Below are 12,531 nucleotides of genomic sequence, written 5' to 3'. Positions count from 1 at the left end.
GGTAAATGTGACATTTATTATAATGGGCTTAAAGGCAGGGTAGGTAGGACTTTATAAAAATAAAAGATCCAAATTTGTTAAAACTTTCTATATATATCAATACATAATTAAAATGTAAGTACTCTGAAAAAAAGAGTATAAAAATCAAGTGACTCTAGACCGTTTAATCTGTATTAAACACAGCTCATTATTTCGATTCGGGACGAATCAAAGGATTGGCTTAGGCGACTGTCACTCTCTCTCGCAACCATGGCAACCACCCTTTTGCCACGGGATCTGCCCACTTGCGCGCGCACGTTTGATTTGAGGAATTCGAGAGGCACGGAACCTAGGAATAGCAAAACAATGGCAGAGAAAGAGCAATCAAAATTCACATTACCGGCATGCAGTTAGTGAAGGCAAACAAGGCAAAAAAAGAAGACAGTACAAGAAAAGGTAATGAACAAAAAGTCTTTGGATAAACAAAGAAATAAAACGCGTGTCAATATCGGCGTAGCTTTCCAGCGACCACCCCGTCCTCGGCCTCTACTTCCTCGGACCCTAGTTGCACGCCACGGCCTCTTGCACGACCTCCTCTGCTTCGCCCTAAAATTATTTTTATTTTACAAAAGGACATTTTACAAACCTACATTTTGCGCATGTGCTCCTGCATGCACTTTTCCAGTCACAACACAGCAATCAAAGGAGGACGCGCTGAAAACTGAAATGCTGTTCTCTTTCTTCATAACTCGTGAGAAGGTTTGAGTTGCAAAGGAATTTGTGACTGTTTCACCTGTTCAACCACATCAAAGTTTCGTAATTAGTAAGTCCGTGCTTTTTCTCTTTTTGTTCTTATGTGCTGAAGGGCTGCTGTGCCTTGGTGAAACAGTGTTTGTACGTGAAGAGCTCTTTTCCAAAACGCCATAAACCTAAAAAGCTGCCTCAAAGAACCAGCAAAAGTAATGATTATGAATGTGTAAAATATTGCAATAAGACATTTTAATTGTTTATTAATTTCTGTGTCGGCTGCAAAGATGAAGTTGACGATATTTGACTCGCGATCTTCGCAGTAGGCTAGTGAACGCATGCACCGGAGAAATGCACATTTATTAGGCTACATAGTTTTATTTTGTTTTGGATGGTTTTGTTTAGAACCAGATTTCTGTAAATATATTCCACATTTTTTAGGCCTGTGAGGCGAGGCTACGGTTCGGTTCACGATGATATAATCTCCAGTTCAAGCACCTTATGTTGTGATTGATAGCCTATATTTACTTTATGTATTTAATCCAGGAATGAAAATATTAATGAATTAATGAAAAAAAAATAATTAAAATTAAGATACAATTAATCCAAAACGAAATTCGTTTTAAAGAAAGGCTTTGTGCTTTCTGTTTTGAGATCTCTGTTAAAGTTTGAAAGTCTTAGTGCAGCTTTCAGAGCGCTCGCGTCCATAATGGAGAACTGTCAAGTAATATTGTTTTTTCCTCATAAATGCAAACACGAAAAATAAAAGACAAAAACTTTTTTAAAAAGACAAACCATAAATTTAGAAAAAAAAGAAAAAAAAAGATGGATTTATAGCGTTTTGGGGGAAAAAATGAATGGATTCATACCGTTTTGAAAATGTTTTTTTTTTTTTACTTTGAATTGATCATCAACAATATTGTTGTTTGATTTATTAATCACTGTTGCAAGAAGTGCCTAGTTAAGTTTTGTAAGTGGAAAAAGTAGGGGCTGCCACAGATTCTGTTTAGTTAGCTCCTTTATTGTTTTTTTCTATAGCCTAGAATAATATAGGTCAAATGCAGCAAGTCAAAAGACCAACTGGACCTTCTTTGCCAGTTTGCTCACATTTCTTTGAAGGATGGCAAAAATATCGCCTGAATATCGATATCTAGATATTGGAAAAAAATATTGAGATATTCATTTTTGTCAATATCTCCCACCCCTACATGCAGAACACCATATATGTTATGAATCTTACACGAAATTCATCTTCATCACAATGTAACTGATGGTAATGTAAAAAAGTGTATCAATGCAACCTGTTTTTAGCTTATATAACTAGCTCGTTAGCGAATCAAAAAATATATATTTTAAATTTACCAATATCAATATGCTAGCTTGATAGTGAGTACTAAAATACATCTTATTTGTTTATATTCATAAGCAATTAGCGTTAGATTTTTTTATTACATGTGATTCTGACATGATGTCACTACGTGCACTGTGCTCCTTCCTCTCTGCTTGTCTCAGGTAAATAATGCTCTTCAGCTCAGCGGTTGGAGTCGCGCGTTCATGTGTTTTGGGGGCGTGGCTTTGGAAGGAGCCCAGAAGGGAGGGGGTGGAGTGAATGGAAATAATGAACTGTCTTTAAAACAGTCGTGAGAGGTCTACAGACACTCGATTTTTATACTTTCTTTTTCAGAGTACTTACATTTTAATTATGTATTGATATGTACATAAAGTTTAAACAAATTTGAAAAATAAGTTTTTTAGACCATTCCTACCTACCCTGCCTTTAACTAAAGATTGTTTTAAGGTCACTTAAATTAAAAGTTGTTATATTTTTTTAAAGCCTAATAAATGTTAAAATTGGTAGCTTTCAATTATACTGTAATGTTGAATGGCTATTATTAATGACTAAAATTAAGAAAAAATCGATTTCATAGAGACATCAGTAGCAGTATTGGTATAAATGTAGAAAGTCTTTATTTTAAATAAGTTAATGACTTCTACATTAATTTGGAGATTAAATTTAAATTGATTACAAGTGACATTGAAGACTGGAGTAATGGCTGCTGAATATTCAGCTTTGCCATCTTAAATTATATTTAAGAAAAGTTATTTTAAATTGTAATAATATTTCACAATATAAGTATTTCATCCTTAATTTTGTTTCAGCTTTTTTTGCATTAAGCCAGCAAAACGGAAAAAAAAAAAATCAATAAAATAAGGAACAAAATCATGAAATGTTCATGTTTTACTGTGAGATGGAAACAAGCATTTGTCACTGAAAGTGAGTCAGTGACCATCACTGTTTGACACAAAGAAAAAACTGTTTCATAATTCCATTGCCATAGAGACACTAAAAATATTTGTTATAAAACTAGTTTTGTGGCCAACAACTGGTAAACTTTTTCAATGTACCAGCCATCGGCAATTACTTTTTGGACCCTGTATATTAGTATTTGAATGTAAACTCCATTGAGCACTTCTAAAATGCCAAACAACCCAAAATGATTTCTTTCTTTGCAGGTGTGAGGTATCGGTTTGTTATAAGCCAGATAGTTCGACTGATTGGACGAAAGGAAGGGTGTTCACATCTCAGACCCAGTCTCTGCAGCCAACCTTCTGCTCTCTTCTTTGCCTCCCTATTGCCACTTTCAGTGGACCTCAGCCTTAAACCCCGAGATCAGGCTTTAACTCAGACCTCCGGCCTAAGAAGCCTTAAGTCTGGTTAAAACATTCATACCAGTTTTCCACTTTCAGTTTCAAACAACTTTGCATAACGACTCTCAGGACAAAAGCTAAGATGCACTTTTGGGTAAAAGTTCCCTTTTATTGCATTATATGTGCATCATGTCTATGTACATGTGGGGTGGTTTGCTTCAAACTTCTGAGATTAGGATAATCGGATCAGAAGTTGTTTTTTCTAAGGGTACATCCCACTGAATATAATTCGGTGGGCAAACTGAGACCATTTTTGTGGACTTATGACTAACATCTGAATTTGGTTATGAGCCAAAATCTGAGTCATCCTTAAACAAGGTTTGGTATGAATGGAAATATGGGATGTTATTACTGGATTTATTTGCAACAAGGTCTGTCCTGGTTCTTATTCAACTGGCATGGATTTCTAACTACCAGAATACTCTTGTTAATGTACATATTAACCAGCATCCAAATAAGCACTCTGGACAACTTAATAATTTGTTTGTATATATGATGTAATTATTTTATGTAGCTATAATTAAAATTCTCAGGAAATGTATATGTTCATTTACAGTCTTTCCTCTTTTTATTGTTTATTTAATCCCATTTCAGTCTGGCCAGAGAATTGAGACAGTCCAGCCTCAGATTATAGTCCTTAAAAAAAATGTAATGTATTCAGTGATTGTTTTTGTATATATTTGTATATCCTCTCTGTTGTTTTATTTTTGGTGTTATGACTTTAAAACTATTTGAAACCTGTCTGGTTTAAATGCCTCTTCTTGTAGTTTGGTCGGTTGGCCAATAGAGGTCCTTATAAAGCAGTTGTTGAGTTCTACCCATGTGGCCGCTGGAGCCTGAACGCTAGTCAATGAAAAACCAAGACAGTTCATTCAGTACACTGTAATACTGGCGCAGTTTGTAAGTGAAACAAACTGAAATCTTTCTTTCTTTCTTTCTTTCTTTCTTTCTTTCTTTCTTTCTTTCTTTCTTTCTTTCTTTCTTTCTTTCTTTCTTTCTTTCTTTCTTTCTTTCTTTCTTTCTTTCTTTCTTTCAAAGCATATGTGAATATAATCTAAAATAATCAGTATAACTGTCAAAACAATTTTTTTTTCTCCTGATTATTTTACAAACACTTAACTTGTATATATTTTAGCAAACTTATCAAGCAACGGTGTTCAATGTACATATGTATGTGTTTTTATAAAAAAAAAAAAACATTTTTGAGCAAATTGAGGGATTTTACTCGCTCTCAGGGCAGACTGTTTTTAAATAATATTTGTTTATTAAAATGTGTAGGTGCAGTCCATACTACATTTCATTTTGGTGTGACAACATGTTGGAAAGAGTGTTGTGGGTACAGATTAATGACCAGTGCTACTGAAATGTACACTGTTATGCAAAATGTATTTTTATTTTTTATTTTGTGATCCTAGCATCCCAGAGAACTAACGTGGTACTTTTCATGTATATATTCATGAGGTGCATTCATTGTTTTTATATTTGTACACTGTAACATGTCAAATTAAAAAATATATTAAATAAAATCCCATTCAAATTAAACTACTACTCACAAGTCTGTGGATATGGTTACATAATGACTAACAATGATATTATTGGCAATTGTCAGAAGTCTGCCCTAGTCACATAGTAATAAACCAATGTTTTACGCATTAGCCTACATGGAGGTGATTTTTAATGCGACTGTCATCACAAATTACATTGCTTTTGGTCTTTCCACACTGTGCCCTGCAGTTTTTAGAGGCATTCTTATGATCAAATGTCAGGTTAATAACTAAACAATAACACCTCTGTCTGCTAAAACAACAGTCTTTTCATGTTCCTTGTTTTGCTCAGGGTGTTTATGAACTGTTACCCCGTTCCATGTTATTAGAAATAAGTTTTTTTTTTTTTTTTAAGTCACAAGATGACTGGCTATATATATATATATATATATATATATATATATAAAACAGCCATTACGTAAAAGCTTGAATGTGCACATAAAATTGGATTATGTCAGTTATGATCAAGTTCAAGGATAAATAGTACCTTTGTCAATAGGAAATAAGATCATTCTGAAAAGATTTGTAATGGGGTCAGCACTGGATGCCTGTCTTCATTTATTATTAATAAGAATTTCTCACATGAGCATGCATAAGCATTTCTCATGGCTATTCTTCTTAAAAAAAATAACTAATAGTAAATTGGTACATCTCACAATAACATGTCCGAATCATATTTTATTCCAAAATTAAAAGGGAGGAATAAGGAATACGATTTTGCTTAAAGAATGTATGTTTTTTGTTTATGTTTTCATTTTATTTTGAAATTCTCATAGCCATGGTTCCTGTTTGTCATGTGATTTCTTGCCCTCATGTGATCATGTCTTGAGCTTAAGGGTATGTTTACATACAACAATGAAATGCTTAAAACAAAGAAGTTTTTCCTTTGAGTTTTCCGAGTACAGACAAAACGATCCCCATTCACACGGATCCGCGAAAACGACTAAAAACGCTATAATCTGCTGCCAGGCCAAGATGGTGATGAAACACTATAGATTGAACACGTAATACGCATGTGCATGGCGTCATCGTTTTCATAGATTAGCGTTTTTGTTGTTTAGCCTACACGGAGAACGTTTTTCAAAAACTTGCACTTTGAAACTCGTTTTCAAAAGTTTGCGTTTTCAGGCACCCAAAACGCCATTGTCGTGTAAATTAACCAGCAAAAACGCATAAAAAGTATTCCGTTTTTAGTTGAAAACGCAAACTTTTGAAAACGGGTTTAAAAGGAAAAACTTCTCCGTTTTAAGCATATCGTTGTCGTGTAAACGTGTTTCTTACTGCATGCTGCTATATGTCATCCATCTCTATCTAATCATTCTTTTTGTTTTCGGTCTTCTGATGATTTTCAGCTTTCTCTTTCTTCAAATTGTATAGTTGTATGGTGTAGGCTATAGCGATATGACCCAGCACCCAAAATACTATCAAAACACTCCAACATTCTTGGAAAGAATCACATTCTTCACGAAAGATGGATAAAAAAGCGTGCAGGAAACAAAAAAATTATATACGACCCGCCAAATCACAGAGATGCCGATTCGCACAGGTTATCACAGGACCTCGGTGTTTGGCGAAATATGGTAGGTCATTTGCGGGGGAATTTTTACTTTACAAATTACAGACATGGCCGATTCGCGCGAGATTAAGATCACAGACAACCTCTGCAATTGTTACAAATGACTAGAGGTCACCAGGTAATACTTATCCCATACAAATAGGGCTTTAGTCTCATATGATATGTTCTGGGGTGCGTTTCCCGAAAGCATCATTGGCCAACTATGGTCGCAAGTTCATCGCAATGTCCATTGAACTCTATTGGTAACGAGGGAACTTGCGACCACAGTTGGCTATCGATGCTTTCGGGAAACGCACCCCTGATTGGTTGACTGTGTTCATTGCTTTCAGGTTTGTCTTGTTTAGTCATTTGTCTTGGTGTATATAAATAGGCCTTATGTTCCCATATCTCGTGTCTAGCTTTGTTCGTGTAGCTTCTGTTGGTTTATTTGTTTTATGCTCAAGCCATGGCATTGTTTATTTTGTGTTTGTTCATGTTTTGTGTAAATAAACTGCACATGGGTCTAGGTCAACTTGCCTTCAATGGACTCTCATTACAGAAAGCTAGTTCCGAATATGAACCCAGCAGTTTGTCTGCTTCGTCTTCTTCAAGGTGAGGACTGTTGATGAGAGGCTGTTCTCGGATTGTCTATACCCATGTCACAGCCAGGAAGACTTCCCAGGCCTTTGTTCCATCATGGAATTATTTTTATGTCAATTAAACACATTGGCTGCATCCGAAATCGCATACTTCCCTATACTACACATAGGTGAAAAAGAGTAAGCCTATGTGACAAAAGGAGTATGTCCGAATTCACAGTACTCGTAAAAGAGTAGGCAAAAAGCACCTGGATGACCAACTTCCGGCAAAATTCTGAAGTGTGTATACAATGGACACTTTACTATCCCATGAGGCAATGGGAAAGGATTTATAAATGGCAGTGAAGCTATGCAACTGACGCTGGAAGGTCACATGATAATAGCGAATGTAGTATGTCCAAGCTCCTGTTTCTATGAAAAACCCTTATTCTGATAAGTGCTCTTATCAGTCAGACGTCACACCTCTTACTATAACTGTGTTAGATTCAGGGTGTTAAAAACGGTCCCAGTACCCACATTTGTGGTCTTTGCACTCAACCACTTGTCTACTTACATGATGTATTTCCTGTATTTTGCCCAAGTGTCCAAGTGAGTGCAAAGACCACAAGTCTGCATATAACTATTGATTACGTGATGGGATATAGTTACACCATTGTTTTTTTTATTTTTATTAAATGCACACTGTTCTGATTCTTATTGGCAATACACTTTAAAATAACATTTAAAACATGTATCTGTTCAGTCCCTTTCTTACAATCAAAGTTTAATTGTGGTGCTTCTAATTAAGCAGTAAAAAGCAGTTGCACCATTTTAGAAAATACACACATCTCTGCATCAATAAAATTTCCAACACTTTGTTTAACAACCAAGTTCACCTTATTCATTTATTTGTATAGTGCTTTTCACTACACATATCGTTTCAAAGCAGCATTACAGAAAAGGCAGAAAAAATGCTGGGATGTTTCAATCCATGTTTGGGTCAAATGAAATGACATTTTTTAAATGAAATATTAAACCCAACGGTTGGGTTCGTCCATATTTGACCCAAACATGGGTTGAAATAACTCAGCATTTTTAGAGTGAGTATAGAGAAGTTTGTTATCAGAGAGGTGACTGAAAATGTCAGAAAAGTACAGTTCTAAGATGTTCTTTGCTAACATCATGTATTAATTTAGGCAGAAACAATGATCTGATTAAAGCAGTTATTACAAGTTGATCACAATATTAAGAAAATTTGGCAGTGGATTGGTTAAATACACAGGAGATAAACCATTTAGTGCTTTAGGTCAGTATAATACTTTGTAATTGATACGGAACTTAGGTAACCATTGTAGAGATTATAAAAATGGTGTTATATGATCATAAGATGCAAATTGTATTCTAAGAGGTTTTTGGTCCATTAAGTAATACCTCAGTCTTGTACGATTTTAATAGAAGAAAAGTACTGGTCATCCAACATTTTATATCTTTAACACACTCTGTCAACTTGGATAATTTAGAGATTTTATCTGGTCATGATGAAATACATTACTGAGTATCATTGGCATAAGAGTGGAAACTAATTCCATGTTGTCTAATAATATTACCAAGGGGCAGCATATTGAAAATAGCAGAGGGCCTAACACAGACCCTTGCAGCACTCTATAATTTACTGACGTTCATTTGGATAATTCCATTTAAATAAACAAAATGGTAAAGTTAAATGTCATTTCTAATTAATTTAACTTTTTCCTATGTCGCAAATTTGGGGCATGTAAGTTTCTGAATGTGAAGAATGACGATGCTTTGCCTCCAGTACCGCTCCGAAGCGGTAGTAGAAATAGTGTGGATTTAGTGTGCTTTAAGTGTACTGTGCTTTGGCATTTTTTAGACCTGGGACAATATCGAGCACTTAATTCCTGTTGCGTGAATGTGCTCTCAAGTGACCAAGACCACAAGTGTGGGAAATGGTACAGGCCCAGAGTCTCATGGTGACAGTACACTAACAACACATCCAGGACTCGCCCCCTTTATTTTGTGTATGCATTGGGAATATTGTGACGTGTACGTTTCTGGAAGAAAACTTAAGACTATACAACTAAGACATTTCAGTGAGTTCAAAACAGTGCACTGCTTACTGATATACAGTAGAGGATAACACCCTTTAGAGTGGACTTTGTGCTTTGCAACTTTGTAGACCTTTTTCATGCTCAAACAGCAACATACATAATAAAAAAAAGTTGAAAATGTAAAAAAGCATAACAGGTCCTCTTTAAAATGTACCTTAAAACAAACTTGAGTCTTTGAATTCATACATTTTTGTCTGTTAATGCATTTGACTGGAATGGGGAACCTAGACTAATTGACTTGCAGGATGTTACACAGTAGTCTCATTCCTGCACATGCAACACACACCCCTCTTCAGGAAGAAACAATATTTACATGTAGGTTTTTTTTCTCTGTGTGTGGTCAAATAATAGCAATAACATTGATGCTAGAAATAGATTCAATAGTCTCCTCCCATGTTTTCAGCCAGCGTTTCCGGGCCTGTATTACTGGTGCGGAAGGTGGTAGTAAATGATTAAGAAAGCAGGATATTAGAGAGGATACAATATATAGGCCTTTACAATGTTCCATAACATAAAACACGCAATTTTAAATCTTTTTTAAAAAGCCCTGGGTAATTTGGGTGTGAAGTTATGATGATAAACGTATGGTATCAGATAAAATCAAATGCCATTTTTTTATGCTTCTAGCAGCTTAAGATACTGGTAGGAGATAATTAGTGGAGAAAGACTGAAAGTGAAGCCAGCAGTGTTGGTTTTGTGATTTATTGACCTACTTCATTCCAGCCGCCTGTGTTTATTCACTGTTCAGTTCAGGTATGCCAGTGTCAAAGTTTCAGTCTGCCGAAAGGTGTCTTTTTGCTAGAAGAAACCAACTTCTCTTTGAGCATGTTTACTATATATAAAAATAGATTTTGATACGTGACAGAGTCCTCATTAAACCTGATCCATCATGGAATATCTCAGTATAGTCGAGTATTTTTAGTGCTTAATTATTTGTCGAAATGCAGATTATTGTGCAAACCCTGTATGCTTAACTGCATAATACTGATATTGTAATAGTCAGGCAATATAACTTTTCTGATACAAGCTGCTACAGTATTCATCCACAGTGAGTTTTCAATGTTGCTTCAGTTATTTGATCTCTACCAAAATTAGCTTAAAGGCAAGCTGAATGGATGGATTTTATGCAGATATTTTGAGAAATGTTGGAGTGATGCAGAAAACTGTTATGGAACATAGGCGAGTCGGCTATGTATATATAGTCCTTCTCTCATACTGATTGGATAGATCATTTGAACATGTTCCTCCCGCACTTTGTTAATAAAACATCATGTTGAGCCATTTTTACAATGTCTTTTTGTACTTATTGATGTGGGAAGGTTTTGGTTGCGTGGACTTTGTATTCCGAAGATCAACGTCTTGGAATAGAATGGTGAACTATGGGGGTAAACTATCTAAGCATGCAGAAGTATTAGTCTAAACAATGGACATGATGATAAACATTCTTACCAAACAAGAATAAAAAAATGTATAAGGTAATTTTGTAACAGCAACTTCCATGTCACTGTGTCCTCTATATGATCTCAGACGATAGGTGATTTTAATATTGGGCGACTGACCCACTTCACACTTCCCTCGGCAGACTCGCCAAGTCTTTTGGCAGGTTTGCTAAATGTTCATGTCAGTGCATCTGCCTTTGGTTCCATTGCATTTGGCCAAGATCATTTTAGGTAGCCCTCCCTTCCCCTACACAAACTCATTTCCTAAGCCCAGAGAAGTAGGCCGCTGATGTTGGCGGTAGGCTCTGATCACTGTACGCTGCTTCCTTATATTGTCTAGCAGTGAATACAGGATATCTGAGTAATTAATACTCCATAACTGTAAAACGGCCTTGTAAGGACCTGTTCATTTTAATATAATATGGCTTTGTTGACATTCAATACTAATAATATATTGACTAAAGTATATAATAATTCACCCCTCATGTCATTCCAAACCTATACACATAACAACAATAGTTATCTACATTAGGTAACATGAACTAACAATGAAAATATTTCTAATAAATACTATAGCATTTATTATTCTTAGTTAATGTTCATTTCAACATTTACTAATACATTATTCAAATTAACTAATGTTAACTAATGGGATCTTGTTATAAAGTGTTACCCCCTTTAATTATTAATTATTTTTCCATATAGAGAACAAAAAATATATTTTTGTTATATATATTTTGTAACCCCAAAACAGCACAGATACATTGTTCAAGATTTTGTGTTCCACAGAATAAGTAGAGTCATACAAGTTTGGAAAAACAAAAGGGGTGAGTAAATGATGACCGAATATTCATTTTTGTGTGAACTTTCCTGCTAGCTTTGGTAATTGGTTCAGTCAATTCTTGCTGTTCTGATAGAAAGATCATCGTCCACTGAGGCGCGTGCAGACTGGAAGGGGTCTTCCTCTCTGTGAGCGTGAAGTGTGTACTGCCACTGTCCTAGTGTGGGGATTTCCACAGCTCTGCAGGCTGTCTTCCCATCTGAAGGTGTGTTTCAGAGCGATATCCTGTTTTGGGAGACGTTTGTAGTGGAGACACAAAAACGGAACAGGAGTCCCTGTTTTCTTTCCTACTGTTTTTATATATATATACATCCAGGCCTTAACTTTAGACAGTAAAATGTTTTACATTTATGTTTGCTTTCTAGACTTTATTTTTACTTTACTGTAAAATATGATATTATGCCTTTTTATATTATATAGGCTACACTTTTGTATGGTCTAACAGACATTGATATTCTGGGTTAAATACTGAAAGCTTTAGTATTTTAAAAGATATTGCACTGTTTCTATAGGTATCCAATAAAATAAACAAATTTGTCACGATGACCATGTAAATTCCACAGGCACATCGAATTTCCTTGTTTTCATTGAAACGTGCAAGTCTTTGGAACATTATGATGGATAACACGATCATCAGGTTTTACACAAACGGTGTTGTCAGTTCATGCTGCTGCGTAAAGAGGAAATCATTCTGATATTCATGTTAAGCCTTCATTTCAACATTTTAGTCATGTTATTTTGCTGGCAATAGAAAACAATTATATTAAATTGGAAAAATGCAAAAATCAAAGCATTTTCACTTATCAAGTCCATTATCTGAGGTAGTACAAAGTTCTCAGAGGTGCAAAGTGCAAACTCATGCAGCACAAGTTCATCTGGTGGTGTTTAATTAAGTTCATCCCAAGTTTTAGCTTTTTTACCTGCCACTGACTGAATAATTTGATTATTTGGGCAAAATCTTTAAGCATGCCACAAGCATTTTTCTTTAAAATAATAGACACTATTTAAAA

General features: G+C 35.2%; 2 protein-coding genes across 2 annotated transcripts in view; one reads left to right on the top strand and one right to left on the bottom strand.

The window, feature by feature from the left end:
- The window catches only part of pik3r5 (phosphoinositide-3-kinase, regulatory subunit 5), a 34,185-nt gene extending 29,208 nt beyond the window's left edge, over nt 1-4,977 (top strand). The window contains exon 18 of the mRNA XM_084128032.1: nt 3,241-4,977. Coding sequence (XP_083984158.1) covers nt 3,241-3,388 — 148 coding nt within the window. The 3' untranslated portion in view covers nt 3,389-4,977. The remainder of the gene's footprint in view (nt 1-3,240) is intronic.
- The window catches only part of LOC311091899 (retinol dehydrogenase 8), a 239,871-nt gene continuing 229,036 nt past the window's right edge, over nt 1,697-12,531 (bottom strand). The window contains exon 8 of the mRNA XM_084128041.1: nt 1,697-2,507. The gene's annotated coding sequence lies outside the window, so the exon portion shown is untranslated. The remainder of the gene's footprint in view (nt 2,508-12,531) is intronic.

The sequence above is a fragment of the Abramis brama genome (genome assembly GCF_963993115.1).
Source record: "Abramis brama genome assembly, chromosome: 11".
NCBI classification, from domain to species: Eukaryota; Metazoa; Chordata; class Actinopteri; order Cypriniformes; family Leuciscidae; genus Abramis; species Abramis brama.
Note: the sequence above shows the minus strand (reverse complement) of the source record. Positions and strands in the feature narration are given on the sequence as shown.